This window comes from Dasypus novemcinctus, chromosome 5 (genome assembly GCF_030445035.2).
Source record: "Dasypus novemcinctus isolate mDasNov1 chromosome 5, mDasNov1.1.hap2, whole genome shotgun sequence".
Lineage (NCBI taxonomy): Eukaryota > Metazoa > Chordata > Mammalia > Cingulata > Dasypodidae > Dasypus > Dasypus novemcinctus.
In genome coordinates, this window is record NC_080677.1 from 53,597,291 (window position 1) to 53,615,367 (window position 18,077).

Consider the following 18,077-nt stretch of genomic DNA (forward strand, 5'->3'; position numbering starts at 1 on the left):
CATCCTTTAATCTCAGCACCTTTTAACAGTGTCCAGCCCACCAAGGCATGCAAATGCTTGGTAGTTTGTTGGAAAAATGGACATGCAGGCATATTCAGAATTCATAGTTTAAACACAAATAACTTACTCATTGAAACAAGTTCAGTAAAATGCACTCCGGATTGCACTTGGACAAATCAAACATATTCTTTACACAGAGAACAGGTTTCCTGCCACTTGCCCAGGGCCAAAAAAGAATCAGAAAATCTTGTGAGGAAGATCTACCAGAGAGAAGATTGAAATAGTCATTAATTATGTATCTCAGGGAAATCAGAACTATTTTATAAATCCATTTCCCAATGTGCTAAATGGAGAGAAAAATGCACTCCCTATTTCCAAATGAGAGTGGTCCTTAGGAGAGAGGACTACATCTTATATTTATATACTGTAAAATATGGAATCTAGCAAAATGCTTTCCAATTAGATGTGAATGCTAATTTTCATATCTTGTTGCAGTTTCTTTACCTCACAGAATAATTCCCAATATTTGATGGCTCCATTAAGGTAGTAACAAGATACCAGATTATAGATAACTTTTATAAAAGTCAGTAACACACTTTGGATAGAATGGACAAGGCATGGGACTGTATAACACAGTGAACCATGTGACAGAAGATGGACTGTGGTTAACATTACAAATATGACAGTGTTCTCTCATCAACTATAACAAATATACAATACTAACACATAGTGTTAATAATAGGAGGAGTATGGAAAAAATGTAACAAGTGTATGCTATGGATCACAGTAAGTGGCAACAGTCTGATCATGTTGTTTCATAATCTGTAACAAATGTTCCACAACAATGTAAAATGATGGTGGGAAGGTGATACATGGGAATTCTGCACATTACGAATGATTATTTTGTAAACTCACAACTTCTCTACTAAAAATTTTTTAAAAAGTAACATACATGCATAATATGAATATACATTTATTCATACAAAGAATACACTATTATTGCAGAAAAAATAGAGATGAGCAAGCAGAAAAATAAGTTACTAAAAATCTCACTCCTTAGAGATGGCCACGTGAAAGCTTTCATAAATATTCAAGTTTACCATTCAAATATGCTATATATACTTTTGTAACTTGCCCTTTCCTCCACTTACCATATATCATGAATCTTCCTTGTCAATAATATGTACATTATATGAATAGTTTTTTTAGTATTCTACTTTATGTATGCATCACAATCCTTTACTTGCTTTCCCATTATGAACATTTGGGTTTCCAAATTCCTGTTATAAACATTACTTTGATAAACAATCTCATGGAAACAAACATCTTTGTGCACTTATCCAAACATTCTCTCCAAGAATATTTCCAGAAGTATACTAGGCCAAAGGGTATGAATCTTAAGACTTTTAATACATATTGCTCAACTGTTCTTAAGACTACTTGTACTGATTTATACCTTCACAAGCAGTTACCTGGGAATACTGCTTTCCCCCACATCCATGAAAATGTATATTATTATTCTTTATCTATACAGACAGGTGAACATTATTCTACTGTTGTAGAATAATACAGTTATCTGTTTGTTACTGAGTTAACATTACATATTTATTGGCTGTTTTAATTTCTACAAATCCTTGATTTTTTTCAATTATATATTTTCTTTATTGGTTTCAGAATGTTCTTTATGAATTAAGGATATTAAATCTGTCATACATGTGCTTTTTTGGGGACTGAATCAAGTCCCTACAAAAGGCATGTTCAGGCCTCAAAATCATGTGGGTGTAGACCCATTGTAAATAAGAGCTTTTGAATATGCTAGTTAATGTGTGAACCAACTGAATCATATTGGGCTTTAAATCTGGATTACTGGAAGTTAACAGAAATTGGAAGAGAAGGGAGAAGTCCCACTATATGCATTGCCATGTGACAACAAAGCCTAAGAAACCCCAAAGATTGCCAGCCAGGCAGAAGTACTGACTGGGGAATAGCAAGCCTTCTAGCTTCTAAAACCTTGAGCCAATAAATTCCTGTTGTTAAGCCAACCCATCATATGGTATTTGTTTTAGCAGCTAGGAAAGTAAAACATAATTTATCACAGTTTGCCTTTTAACTGTGTATGGTATTTCTCTCATGCCAAACTTTAATGACTTAGAAAAGAAACAAGAATATATTTCCTTCCATTTTCTTCTTCTGCATTGCTATGTGCAAGACTAGTGGTGACAAAAGCACCTCATCTTGCTCCTGTCCACAATGGAAATGATTTTAATATTTTCCCACTAGGCATGATGCCAGTTGTTTGAGACAGCTAGCAAAACAAGAAGAAAAACATTTCCTTTGTATAATAGAAACTAAATCTAAAAAAAAATTAGGAATCATTTTTTGAATTGTATCAAGTATCTTCTATATCCAAGGAACTATTGATATGGTTTTTCTCTTCTGATGTATTACTAAATATATTCTGATATATTCCTAAATATAATTAAAATATTTCATCCTCATATTCTTGGAATAAATTCATCATAGTAAATTATTCTCTCATATACAGCCCATAAAGCAATATATAGAACATAAAGTACTAATTACAAGGGCAGAGAGGGAGGTCAGACTATCAGATTTAAATCTTGGCTCTACCATTTACTAGCTATATAACCCAGGGCAAGTGATCTAACATCCCTATGCCTATTGGCTCATATATAGTATAAAAACAATAATGGTACACCTGCCTTATAGGGTTACTGTGAGAATTAAATGGGATAATGCACAAGGTACCTGGCAAATAATAAGCACTAATAGTAACTATTATTCTCATTAATATACTGATGGATTTAATACTAATTTTACTTGGGACTTTACCATGTATATTCCTAAATGAAACTGGCTCATTTGTTTTGGTAATCTATGTTAATTAGATATCTGGGTTAAGTTAGCATTTAAAAACATTTGGGAAACTTTCCTTCTGTCTCTACCTTCTGGAAAAATTATTATGACCAGTAAAATAACCTACAGAATTTTCAGGAGTAGAGAAAATAGGCAGCATGATGTAATGCAAGTAGCAATAGTGCAAAGGGGAGCTGTTATCTAGCTAATCCACTTCTACCATTGTCATGTGTATCACAAGCACTCAATACAATCATGCTGAACTAACACTCAGCACATCTCTCCCACCTCTGACTATCTATGCAGATATTAGGTATTGTGGGCATCCTTTCCAACTCTATACACTTGAAAAGAAAGAAAATGTCATAATATATCTAGATCTGGGTAAACAAGCTCTTGGAAAATTTTCATTGCTCAGACAAATGCTGATTCATTGTTCTAATTATAACACATTCATTTAAAAAGTACTGACACATGAGTAATCAAGATTAAAGTAATAATGACTAATAATCACTAATATTTATAGAGCACTTACCATGTGCACGATATAGCACTTTGTATTTATTTCTTGGCCTAATACTGTTCTCACAATTACCTTAATGAGGTAGGCATTTCTGGACCTTTCTTTTAACTGACAATGAAATTGAAGCTCAAAACGATTGTTAGTTGCCCAAGATACTGGTGCTGGGAATTTAACGGAAGTTTCAAAGCCCATACTTACTTTATTTTTATTTTTTAGGAGGCCCTGGGGGTTGAACCCAGAACCTTGTACATGGGAAGCAGGAGCTACATCTACTCCCCAATGAGTTTTCTTTGGTGGTTGTTTGTTTTTTTTTAGGAAGTACAGGGGATCGAACCTGAGACCTCATATATGGGAGGCACTATATGAGGAGCTCAACCACTTGACTTTCTTCTGTTCCCCAAAGCCCATACTTTCAATGTTAGTGCAATCAGATGAGAGACTGAAATTAAATTTAGTTATCCAATTAAATGCAGAAATAAATTCTAACTCCAATATTTACCAAGTGTAGCACTGACAATGGGAAGCTACTTTTTAAATACAGCATTGTAAACAATAACCAATTTGGAAAGTGTATTCAACTAAAAACAGCTTAAAAGAAATGTGACTTCTAAGTTTAAGCATCAGATTGTCCATAAAAATAAGTACCAGGGGGAGCAGATGTGGATCAAGCAATTGGGCACCCACCTCCCACACGGGTTCAGTTCCTGTTGCCTCCTGCGGAAGATGAGCAGACAGATGAGGGAGCCGTGTGTGTGTGTGTGTGGGATTAAAAAAATAGTATCAATATTACTTTATATGGATTATTTTTATAAGTAGTAGGTAATTTCTATATTAGACTTGACTTTAACCAAGATTTATTCAATGTTTTTTTTAAAAAAAGGTTATTAAACACTTGTATTGAACATGTTTAGGTAAAATGTCTTGTTCAGTTTATAAACCCAAATATCAGTGACCTAGTATTAAAAACAAGAAAATAATTGAATCTATTTTCATAGTCTACATACACTAAACTGCAGAACAAACAGACAACTTAAAAACTGCATGTCTGGATTTCACAAAATATACTAGGAGGTTGACATGCAGGCACAATCTTAAAAATATTACCCTATATATCTTGACTACAAATAAGCAGATTATTTATGTAATAGACTTTATATTCATATCTCATTATATGGTACTTACAAAAATTAGATATAACCCTATTCTAAATATGAACTCAATATTATTTAATCCTTTTTTAGCTAAGGAGAAATGAAAATGTATATGGTAGAGCTTGACAAATTTGAATTTTCATATTTAGAATATAATTATTTGAAGGAACACTTCAACTGAAGTATTTTTAAAGACTGGAAAAATGTCCCCTTAACAGCAATCTTTGTAAAAAATTATAAATATTTCCAATTCATTCATTTTAAAAGATTGTCATCTAATTAAGACCATTTTTAACAGTAGATACATAATACTTAAGTGTTTTCCTAAACAAGACTCTTCTGTGTCATTCTCAAGTAAAACAAAAAATTTAACCCACTTATATCAAAAATTTAGGATGCTTCAAAATAATCTAAAAATAGATCCTTGTTTTCATCATGTAAAACTACTAACAAGGAAGCTCTTAAAAATCTTTGACATATTTTTTCTTCTGAAATCTAGAAAATAAGTTTTATGTTTACTTTCTATTTTATTTATGATCACTTTGACTACGAAATCCTCAGACCTCTGCATATGGCACACTGATAAACATGCTACAAATCCTCTGTATTTCTCTCGCAACTATCTAGGTGAGAAAAAGTAAATGTTTAAAGTAAAGTCCCTGAATTGGCTCCAATAAACTTACTTTTAGAAACTTACATCTAAATAAAGTTGTTTCCAGAGTGGCCCTATTACACCAACATTCCCCAGTCTACCTTGGAAAAAAAAAGGTTATTCTCAAAAAGGTGGGGATTTGACAGTTAAGAGATACTGACAATTACACTGAATGGTAGGTCACATATAATCTTGCATAGACTTTGTATTTAGTAAAATGCTCCAAGATGATGAGAATAAGGTGATGGATTAATATAGAGGGAAATCATTGAAGACAAATCAGGACATTGGAAAGCAAAGGATTTAAACAGAAAATTTTACAGTTCCCTAAATGGTCCATTTTTTCTTTGGAAGAGAAAAATTTGTAAGGTACGCACCCAATTTTGGCTTTTCTAGGAAGATAATATGGTCTATGCCAAAATATTTTTTTTTTTGAGGTACTAGAGCTGAGAGTTGAACCTGGGACCGTGTATGTGGAAAGCTGGCACTCAACCACTGAGCCACATCAGTTCACCTGAGTTGGTTTTGTTTGTTTCCTTGTTTGTTTTTAGGAGGTACCAGGAACCAAACCTAGGACCTACTGTGTGGCAAGCAGGCACTCAATTGCTTCAGCCACATTCACTCCCAAGATCTCTTATCTTAAAATTAAAGTATATGAGGGAAGGGCTCCTTAAAAATATGTATTAACCATACATTGATAACATTTATTAGCCAGTTTGGGAGAGGCTCTCCAATCCTAAAAAGGAAAAAAATCCACAATCCTTAATTTTATCTGAAAGCTATCTAAGCATAGATGAGCTTAAACTATCATTTGAATCATTGAATTGATAAATTTATTCTATTTTTAAAGTGCACAGATTTTATTGAAAGATATCCAATTTCAGTTCTGAAGCTATATATAGATTGAAGGTTGGTTCATGCTTATCTCAGAAACTGCTTGTATGGTGTTCATAATTTCAACAAAACCCTACAAAGTTCTTCTAAAATGAACTTTTTCAACCTATTGAATAGAACTCTCGCCCACACCTTGATGTTCATTTCAGCAGCATTTGTCTCTGAAGCACATCAAAATCACTCAAACGTCAAATTGCTGATCTGAGAGAATGATTTATTTTCCTATTACAGGAAAGTCATGAGTGACTTGTTCCGAGGTATGTTTTTGAGCTATGAAGGATATCTATTAGAAAGCTCCTCACTTGAAGGTTCCTCTTAAGGTGATAACATTTTATGGCTGGACATTCTCTGCAGGTACCAAATTCCCTGTTGTATCTAACTGCATACATTTACATGTGCAAGCAGACACAGGACATTCTGCATGGTCCCTGAAAAAAAAAGTCAAACAGCAGTTAAAAATTCAAATGATAACAAATAGCTATATAAAGCACATCCAAAGATGCTCAATATCATTAGCCATTAGGGAAATGCAAATCAAAACCACAATGATATATCATTTCACATCCACTAGCATGGCTACTATTAAAATAATAGAAAATTACAAGTGTTGCAGAGTATGTGGAGAAATAAGAAGATTCACTAAAAGCTGGCACAGCTGCTGGGGAAGACAGTTTGGCAGTTCCTTAGAAAACTAAGTATAGAATTACCATATGACCTGGCAATCCCTGTAGTAAGTGTAATTAACAGTACTGAAAGTTCAATGTGGATAAAAGAGAAATTTTTAGGTTGGTATATATTTAGTAGCATAAAAATGAAAAGATAAAACATAGACTGTACAACACAGTGTAAACAAAGGACTACAGTTAATAGCACAATTATAAAAATGTTCTTCCATGAATTATAACAAATGTACCATATCAATGCAAGGTGTTAATAATAGGGTGGTATACTTAAAAATATTACACCCTAATGTGAACTGTGGACTATAGTTATTGTGTATTATAATAGTCTTTCATCGACTGTAATAAATGTACCACATTAATGCTAAGTATTAATAATATGGGGAGGAGGGTAATATAGAAATGCTGTACTTTTTAGATGATTTTTCCGTAAACATACAACTCCTATCATTAAAAAAAAAAAAAATCCACGTAACACATACACACATTGATACATATCATGCAGTTTTTCAAAATGATATTTAGAAAAATATAGGAACAAAACACAGAGACAAAAAGCATTAACAGCATTAAAGTTAGAAATAACTGCCAAGCTGAACTTGGGGAGAAAGTTACTGAAATATTAATGGCTTTATTTTCTAAATATATAAGCAGACATATCATTTAAAGTTACGAAAGTGACAGGGATATGTGCAGAGTTTAAATTACCGCCAATGAGACAAACTGGGCATAAAAGTTATAGCTATGAGAAGCACAGAGTCACCAGCATTGTTCAAAATAAAAGTTAAGTATTGTCTTAAGAGTCTCCATTGCATAAAGTGCTCACTTACATAAACTACTTAGAAGATAATGATATAGTAATTTCATATGTACCCTATCAACTTATAGTTCAATTTCATAATAAATTATAGGATAGTTATAAAAATCTGTAAACATATCCTTTTCCCAAATAAATAAAAGTTAATGCTATTTCAAACATTCAATACATATAAAATATTTAAAGTATTTCTTATATAACTATTAATTTTAGAGTTTAAGATTACATGGGACATCTAATGATGGAAATGTTGACACCATCTTTGTAAACTCAAGTGACAGTAGAAAAGAAATTCCATCTTTTGGCTATTTATTAATAGCTACCTATTTAAAAGGCTTTATTTCTGTTAAATACAAGTCTATTAAAGAAGGAAAGTACTGATTACCTGAACCAACTAAGCATATGTCCAGCATGTCCACCGTGCCTGCAATTGTGACACCATGTAAACCAGTTGTTAAATTGAGCTAATTTTTTGTCCTTGTTCAAGTCTACTTTTTCATCTGATTTGGATCCACCTATGGGGAAAAGAAAATGGCTTGCATTAACTATACTTGAATATTTTATCCACAGTTTGTTAAAAGGTATTTCTAAAATTTTGTTCAAAATATAAAACATATATCATTATTAAAATAGCAATTCTGATACTAGGGTCTAGTTTAGATTGAATGAATACTAAATGACAGGAGTTTCCCTATATTTTTTTAACAGTCAAAAAAGTAGAAAAAATTTAAAGATCAAAACCCACTTAGAAACAATCTGAATTAAAAACTTTAGAGAATCTATCCCCAGCTCTGTGGATAGCCCAACCCATCCCTTCAACCCCACTCACTCAAAATCCTCAAGTAATGAACAAATTTAAAGGAGGAATTCAACCATGGACTAAAGTAGACAATAGTATTGTAGTAATGGAAAGACTTGTAACATTGATATAAAAACAGTGGTTACTAGAGGTTCTGAGGGGAGGGAAGAATAGATGGAACATAGGGCAATTTTAGGGCACTGGAATAGTTCTGCATGATACTGCAATGATGGATACAGGCCATTACAAATTTTGTCAAAACCTATAAAAACGTAAGGTGAAAAGGGTAATCTATAGACCTTGATTAGTAGCAATGCTTCAATATCGGTTCATCAATTTTAACAAATGTACCACACTAATGTAAGATGTTATTAGGGGACAATGTGGGAAGGGGAGAGAATGGGGTATATGGGAATCTCCTATACTTCCAACGTTAACTTTTCTGTTATCTAAAAGTTCTTTAAAAATAAAGCTAAAGCAATCAGGAAGTAACGTATAAAATGAAACTCTGATTAAAATTTAAATAAAAAATAAAACATGTTGCAAAACATTACATATTTTCCTTTATTAAAAAAAAAGGGCAATCTGATTAAAAAATAGTCAGCCAAGGATATCAGCAAGTCTCTCATAGATGTTATTTTAACAATAAAACAGACTACTTTCATGAACGTTATAGAACTGAATCAAGAAAGTCAGAACTAGGAAGTATTTCCCAGTATAATACCTCATATTAAAGAGGGCTAAAATAACTCTCAATGTCAGAGTGAATGTTACAGAGCTATAACTACAACAAACACAATGACACTCTATCCAGTTCTTTATGCGTTACAGCAGGGTGCCAAGTACTCAAAATGTTATTAATTAAAATTTTTGCCACAGAAAATTTTCTAAGTTTTATAAGGAGCTAAAGTACTCCCAGTCGCAGTGTACATTATTTATATTCACTTTTCTTTCTTCTATTCTAACCTTTTTCCTTCTGTTGATTTACTACAAAGAGTAAAAACAATCCCAATATTTCTGACCACTAAAAAATACATTTATTAAGTAACTGAAAGATATAGCAGAAGCAGCACCAAAACATAGAAGTCAAGAGGCCAGTGTTTCAGGGAAATATTTTCCCTATGTACTTCATAGGTAGATTTTGAAAATGAAATGACAAGAAACATGGAAATGCTTTGAGAAATCATAAAGCCGTTTATGATAGCAAGTTAGAGAATCAACTCTCTAGGAATAAATTTAACACAGAAAATTATAAAACATTGCTAAAAGAAATCAAAGAAGTCATAAATAAATAGAACATTTTGTGTTCATGGACTGAAAGAATAAATATTGCTAAGACGTCAATTCTACCCAAAGTGATTACAGATTCCATACAAACCCAGTAAAAATTCCAACAGCCTCCTTTGCAGAAATAGAAAAGCTAATTATCAAATTTATATGAAGGGTAAGGGTCCCTGAACAGCCAAAACCATCTTGAAAAAGAACTAAGTTTGTGGACACACACTTTCCAATTTTAAAATTTATTACAATGCTACAGTAATCAAAAGAGTGTGCTATTGGCACAAGGACAGATATACAGAACACTGAGATAAAAGAGCTTCGAAATAAACCCTCACTTCTAGAGCAAATGATTTTTTACATGGCTGCAAAAGTCCACTCGATGGTGAAAGAATGGTCTCTTCAACAAATGGTGCTAGGAAATTATATGCAAAAGAATGAAGGTGAACCCCTACCTCATACCATATACAAAAATTACCTTCAAATGGGTCACACACCTAAATATAAAAACCAGGACTATAAAACTCCTAGAATAAAGTATAGGGAAGCATTTACAGGACCTTGTGTTAGGCAATGGTTTCTTAGATTATTATACCAAAAGCATGAGCAACAAAAGAAAAAATTGATAAATGAAACTTCATCAAAATTGAAAACTTTTGTATATCAAAGAACTTTATCATGAAAATAAAGACAACCTACAGAATGGGAGAAAATATTTGGAAACCACATAATTGATGAGGATTTACTATCCAGTGTATATATAAAGAAATCCTACAATTCAACTGCACAAAGACAAACAACCCAATTAAAAAATGGGCAAAAGACTTGAACATTTTCCAACTGAAGATATACAAATGGCCAATAAGCACATGAAAAGATGCTCAGCATCATTAGCCATTAGGAAAATGCAGATCAAAACCACAGTGAGACACTATTTCACACCCACTGGTAACTATTAAAAAAACAAAAAATAACAAGTGTTAGAGTGGATGTGGAGAAATAGGAACTCTTGTTCATTGTTGGTAGAAATGTAAAATGGTGTCATTGTTGTGGAAAGCAGTTTGGCACATCAGAAAGTTAAGTATAGAATTACCATAAGACGTGGTAATCCCACTTCTAGGCATATATAGATATATCTAAAAGAACTGAAAGCAGGAATTTGAAGAGATATTTATACCCCCGCTCATAGCGATAATATTCATAATTGTCAAAAGATGGATGCAACACATGTCTATCAACAGATGAATGGATAAACAGAATGTGGTAGGTATATATAATGGAATATTACTCATCTATGAAAGGAATGAAGTTCTGATACACATGTGACAACGTGGATGAACCCTGAAGACATGTTGAGTGAAATAAGACAGACATATACAAAACAAATACCATATGATTTCACTCATATGCAATAATTAGAATAAGCAAATGCATAGAGCCAGAACTAGAATTCAGGTTACTGGGACCCGGGGTGGGATAGGGAATGGGGAATTAATACTTAATTGGTACAGTTTCTGTTTGGAGTGATAGAAAAGTTTTGGTAATACATAGTGATGACTGAGGCACAACACTGTGCATTGAAATAACACCAATGAATTATATATTTGAATGTGCATAAAGGCAAAAAAATTAGGTTGTATATATGTTACTAGAACAAAAACTTAAAAAAACAACTAGGAACTGTGCAACAGTGAACCCTAATGCAAACTATAGACTATAGCTAATAGTATGATTATAATATTTATTCATCAATTGTAGCAAAGGTACTATATTAATACAAAGCTAATTATGAGGAAAACCCAGTGTGTAAGGGAATATATGGGAACTCTACTTTTTGCATGAATTTTCTGAATATCTACAACTTCTCAAAAAAAGTTATAAAGTTCTTTATAAAGAATATAAGGTATTTGTTATTAGATGAGGGTACACTGACTATTAAATATGATATCTGAGAGAACTTCTCTTGGCAGAAATGATGAAAAAAATGTTTAATTATAAGATTACTTAATATTTAAGCTTCTCCCACAAACCTTAAATTGGTCAGCAGCATTTGTGAGATTACCCAATGTATCATGGATATAGATTTTGCCTTTAATGTAGATATTTTATCAATTACAGGGAACACAAAAGGTTTCAAGCAGTAAATGTGCTTTTTCTTAGAAATAATACAAACTAAGCTATTATGTATTTTATTTATAACATTAAATCAATTACATAGGAACAATTCAGCTTAGAAAAGGATATTTTAGAATTATATCATACCAGGACAGCTAGAAACGGGTGTTCCCATATTAATGAGGCAAAGTGCACATCGAGGAAGGGGTTTTCGACAGCCTGGGCAACTTGTGACCTTAGATTTTGTTGGTGAGCCACTGACTCCATACTGACTAAAACCTCGGCCCTGATGAGGCACAGTTGAACAGCTGTAGGAGATAGACTTACCACAGAAATTACAACTCACAAACACCTACAAAACAAATGAAAGGAGGAATAAAATGTAATGCAAGTGTTATGAAATGATAAATAATTCAAAGTTTAAGCATAAGAAATTTAAAAGTAATTTTACTTTAAAGTTTAAAAGAACTTATGTGCTATGTTTGACTAGCTCTCATTTAAAATCTCCATGTAGCTGTTATATTATTTGGGTTCTTGCTTTCGGTTACCTTTGTTTAATTACATATTCTTTCTGCTACCAGTGATGTAGCAGAAACCAAGAGAAATTGAATTCCAATAATTTTGAGGTAACAAGGACTTTAAAGATCACAGTGGGACATTAAAAAATAGCCCAATATGACTTCTAATCAAAAGTTAATTGAAACCATATCAAACAAAGTTTTCTTGTAAAGAAACCACTCTTTTCCTTAGATAAAAAAGGAATTAAAGATTCTGTAAAGGCAAATATTTAAAACTTCAGAATAACAGCAATAGAAACTGCTCATTTTCTTTAATAATAAACACCTAGGCTCTTAATCACTAATAATATAGTAACAAATTTGTCATGTAATCCTATTATACTAACACAAGAGTTGTTTTAATAGACACACTAATTACTATATTTCTCAAAGTAAGAGAATAGCACCATCCAGTGCTGACACTTAGGATATACCCAACACTTAATGTTTAAGCTAAAACACCGAGATTGCATATCATGTCCCTTATGATACCTGATCTGTTTTTAAAATGCTAAAGGGAAAAATTTTCCATGTGTAATTAGACATATATATGTGTATATACTGGGAAATAAAACAAATCCTGCATTCTTACATATAAAGAGCATAGAAAAACTTTATACACAAATGGAATTTATGAAGTCTCATACAATAGTTTAGACCCTAAAAGGACTCAGAATATAGTAGAAAACCTCAGACAGTCCTAGGATTGAATTAAATTTGCCTAAGGTCATCTAGGCTTGCTGTTGTTTGCTCTTTTCTCAGACTAAAGCTTGAGTCATTGTGATGATTATTTGGAAGTGGCAGGACCAGAGAACAGGAAAGATCAAGGGTAAAGTGCAGTCTGGGAGAGATAAAGACATCAGTGGGAAGACTTTAGCAAAAGAATGAGCTGGTCATGATGTATTAAATTGAACTCTAAATTTATCCTATATAATATGTTATGGACACTTGGTTGCTTGGCTGAAATTATACGCACATGTTACAATCTGATTCTCTCCAAAACAATGTACTTACCTGTGCTAAAGGCTTGGAACTGGGATCCAACTTACTCCTGTGAATATCAAATTCAGCTCGTTTGTGCCAAAACCTCCAGGCATCTAATAAATTTCTATAATTCTCAATCCAGTACTGAACCCTTTCATCTTTAAGAACATCTAAAGGAGAACCCTAAGAAAAAAACATGAATTACCTCAATTATTTAAAAATGTCCCAGCTATGCCAGAGAATTCTGGGTAACATAATTTTGAGTCACATGGAAGAAATATGCCTCCTTTTTGCCAAAAGCTGGCTCCTAATGAGGATATACATAAAATAATTGATGGAGGCTTCATTGATTTATTTTAAGATGGCCTGTGTTAATGACATAAATAAGTACTATATATCATTATACCTGCCCAGGGAAGAATAATTCTTTATTTCTTATTTAAGTTTAAGGAGCCAGGAATAAACAATTTACCCTTCCTGGATGAATGCAGTAAAAAGTGATATGAATATCCTTTATTCCAAAAATTCACACCTCTGGATTTTCAAAATCAATTTACTATCTAATCCAAACACACACCAAAATTGCTCAATCATACTTAAAACAATATTAAGCCTAGTCCTTTGTATCTAGTAGTATTCTTTTTTTTTAAAAAAATGAGATACCAGGGATTGTTCCCAGGACCTCATACATGGAAAGCAGGTGCTCAACCACTAAGCTAAATCTGCTCCCAAATCAGAGTTGGCTTTTTCATTCATTTGTTTGTTTTTTGTTTTTAGGAGGTATTGGGGATTGAACCTGAGACATCATACATGGGAAGCAGGTGCTCAACCACTTGAGCTACATCCGCTCCCCAAGCAGTGCACTTTGAAATGAGATGCTGTTTTTGTATCCTATATCTAAGCTACACCTGTCTATTCTCTCTCTCTTGCTCTCAAGTAAAACATATATTTACCTCCTTAAAAATTAAAAAAATGAAAAATTAAAACAACAAAGCCAAAAATATTCTTAGTTTTTTTTGCTTGTAGGCCATAATGAAAATCAATAATTGGTTTCACGTAATTTTCACTTTCACCTATACTTGCTTTGTGTTTTCATCGAAGGCTTTTATCCCTGTCAAGGATATGTTCCTTAACTTGACATGTTAGAGAAAGTAAGGAAAATCTCTACCTCCAGTAATACTATGGTTATCATTTTAAAACTCGGTTTTCCCCAATCTTGGTTGAGGACAGACAGAAAAGCAAAATGTTACAGAGAACTTAGCATGAATCTTACTTATTAAAAAGAGGGAGAAACTTGTAACAGTTGAAGACAATCTACTTTTAAACATTCTATTAAAAACAGAAGGACCATGTATCTTCCAGTTATTAAATTTGCTGTTATTTTCAATAACTGGAGTTGAATTTGGTTAAAAGAATATGTGAAAAACTCTTAATTGACAATTTAATTTTTTAATTTTTTAAGAAACCCTAAGAACTTTTAAAAAGGTTTACAAATAAAATTCATAGAAAAATGAGAAATCTTCATACTCCATTCTTTCCCCTTGAGATGTGGATATTATATGGCAACTCCCTAGTAAGGATTAACTACTAAGAATAAACTTGGGGAGCAGATGTGGCTCAAGTGGTTGAGCTCTTGCTTCCCACAGATTCGGTTCCTGGTGCCTCCTGAAAAAACAAAAACAAACAAGCAAAATAAATGAAAAAATCAACTCAGGGAAGCCCATGTGGCTCAGTTGATGAGTGCAGGATTCCCAAATACGAGGTCCTGGGTTCAATCTCCAGCCCTGGTACCTCAAAAAAGAGAAGAAACTTTTTAAGTTTTCTCTAGACCTACTCAACAAAGCCTAAAATCAAGTCCCAACAAGACTGCCAGAGAGACAAGAGACAGTTCAGAGATTGAGTCCAGCCAAATTAAAAGGGCTTGAAAAATACCTCAGGTTTTCTACAGATTCATAGTAGCAAAATATAAAATGAAAGGTAATCTGCCATTAACTGAACTGCCCTGAAACAATAATCACCACTCTTTAGAATAAGGTTAAAAAACCCCAGATCTTTATAAGAATCACTAGCACACAAAGAAACTGGTAAATGTGACTTATATTAAAGAAAAAATACAGTCAACAGAAACTAAACCTAGGTGGTCCAGGTGTTAGGGTCAGCAAAGACTTCAAAGCAGCTATTACAAATATGTCCAAAGAATAAAAGAAAATGTGCTCAAAGACTTAAAGGAAAATAAAATTTTAATTAGGGTACAGATAGGGAATCTTAGCTGAAAAATGTAAACTATTTAAAAAGTTGAAGTTCTAGAACTGGAAAGCACAATAATTGAAATTAAGAGTTCCCTGGAAGGTGTAACAGCAGATAGGAGGTAGCAGAGGAGTTAAGACACAAATCAATAAACAATATATAATTTGAAGAACAGAGAAAAAAGGATGGAAGGAAAATGAACAGAACCTGAGGGACCTATGAAACAAAACAAAATAGTTTAATATATGTGTCATAAAAGTCCAAAGAGGAAAAGAGTATGATTTTATCAGAAAAAAATATTTAAAGAAATAACTTCCTGAATCTGATGGAAAACACTGATTTACAGATCCAAGAAGTGAAGTGCAGGATAAAAGAACCAGAAATAGGCACATCAAAGTCTAACTGGTAAAAACCAAGACAGAGATAATCTTTAAAGCAGCCCAAGGAAAAACGGACCATTACATACAAGGAAACAAGGATAAGAACTGATTTCTCATCAGAAACAATGGTGACCAGAAGAAACTACATCTTTGAATGCTGAAAGAAACACAAGGATGAAATAGATGTTTCCAGTTAAAAGTTTAAAATTAAGGAATTTGTTATCAGCAGACCTGTACTATAAGAAAAACTAAAGAGAAAGACCAGTACCAGATAAAACTTGGATTTATAGGAAGGAATAAACAGTACTAGGAATGGTAAATTAGTGGATAAATATCAAAGTCTATGTTTTCTTTTCATAGTTTACATAAAAAGACAACTGACTGTTTAAGCAAAAATAACACTGTAAGTTGGAGTTTATAATATATGCATAAGAAAAAATATGATAACAACAGGACAAAGGATGGGAGGGTGCATAAATGGAATTACACTGCCAAGATTTTCACATTTGTGAAGAGTGAAATATGAAGCAAAAGTGGAACGTGTCAGATGGGAGCTAAGAGAAGGACATGATGAGGTAGGAAGCATAATGTGTCAGATATGAAGTATGAAGTATAAGGATGTAAAATGTTGACTTTGATGAGTTAAGGGTGCATATTGTTAGACTTAGAGCAACAATGTAAAAATAATAATAAAAAGATAAAATGCAACAGAGTAAATAAAGTGAAATACTGAAATATCTGATTAACCCAAAGGCAGGCAGGAAAGAACAAAAGGAGGAAGGAAAAACAAAATGGGAAATAAACGGCAAGATGTTAGACTTAACCATGACACCATAAATAATTATATTAAATGTAAATGGATGAAACACCCCAGTTAAAAAGCAGATTGTCAAACTGTATTAAAAAAAGAAAAATAACCTCTAAGTTACTTACACTGTCTGCATTTTAAATGTATTTATAAATCCTGGTAACAGGTTACTAACCCATTTGTACTCTGTAGCCATATAGCTACAGTTTGATTTACTAGATGTAATCTCATTACAGGAAGAAAAAAATGATACGTTATGTTACAGAAGGTCACCTTTTCTTCCATGGATCTCATACCCTAGGGTAAGTTTACATTGTGGGTTCACAAGATGACAGGGTTTACATTGTAGTTCTCAAGATGGCAGGGTAAGGGAGTGGACATTATTTTACTATGCTCACCCAGTAAAAAGCATGCTATCATATTGTGTGAAAGGATGTGGGCAGGAGACAGAAAGAACGGACTCCGTGAAGGATAAAATTAGCTGAAAGGCTAGATGAAATCTCAGGAAAATACTCTGGATTTTCACATATTTCCACAAAAGTAAAGTAGAAGGCAGCCTCTGCCAGGAATCTGTCTTTAACCAATAGATAGTAAGCTCACACTGAGAGAAAAATAGATGAAATTGTTAAATTCCAATTTAGCCTACTAAAAATGAGAAAGGAAAGTTAGAGTTAAGAGAGTTGTTGTATAAGTTGCCACCTGCACTTCATATGAAACTACAATTCAGAGAGGATAAAGGGAAACTCTTGCAAAAGGTGTAATTCTGTCACCAACTGCCAAAACTGGAGCGGTTTCTCTGTTCAATTTGAGCTTTACATAAATTCAGACACAGTCAAGACTGACACTTTCCAGAATGAAAGGGAAAACTGGATAAATTAGAACAGTTATATAAGGAAAAAGCCCTCTATAGAACAAGTGATTAGGTTAAAGCTAAATGCTTTCTAAAGATCCTAAGCAAGCAAAAGTGCATACCTACTTTCAACTGAAGGGAGAAAATACAAAAAATGCCTAAGTTTTTTTTTTTAAGCTACTGTCACACTGTACTGACCTGTAACATGCAGTAACTTGCTGTTTGGACATCTCCAGTTCTATCAACATAACTCTCCATTAAGTCCACTCCATCTTTAGTAAGGCCTGTAAGCAGAATTCCTTCCAAATTTCCAGCTTCTTTCATTTCATTGGTCAACTTTTCGATATATCTATTTAACTGGAAGATTCAAAGTGATTTTCTGAAGAATCAGTTTCACAATATATTTTGTACTTCAAAACTTGTACATTTGGAAAAATTTTATTCCTAATGGAAAACAATTTAAAA

The 18,077-nt window shown here is 32.9% G+C and overlaps 1 protein-coding gene across 5 annotated transcripts in view; it reads right to left on the reverse strand.

Moving 5' to 3' along the window:
* The window catches only part of MIOS (meiosis regulator for oocyte development), a 39,836-nt gene that overhangs the window by 1,930 nt on the left and 19,829 nt on the right, over positions 1-18,077 (reverse strand). For 3 of the 5 annotated variants that reach the window (XM_071215164.1, XM_071215163.1, XM_004469970.4), the window contains 5 exons: positions 17,811-17,969; positions 13,358-13,510; positions 11,934-12,138; positions 7,980-8,109; positions 3,685-6,525 (listed from right to left, as the gene is read on the reverse strand). In XM_071215164.1, the coding sequence (XP_071071265.1) occupies positions 6,429-6,525; positions 7,980-8,109; positions 11,934-12,138; positions 13,358-13,510; positions 17,811-17,969 (744 nt within the window). In that variant the 3' untranslated portion in view covers positions 3,685-6,428. Of the gene's footprint in view, positions 1-127; positions 261-3,684; positions 6,526-7,979; positions 8,110-11,933; positions 12,139-13,357; positions 13,511-17,810; positions 17,970-18,077 lie in introns of those variants that run through there. The other 2 variants (XR_011648813.1, XM_071215165.1) reach the window with 2 other exon arrangements.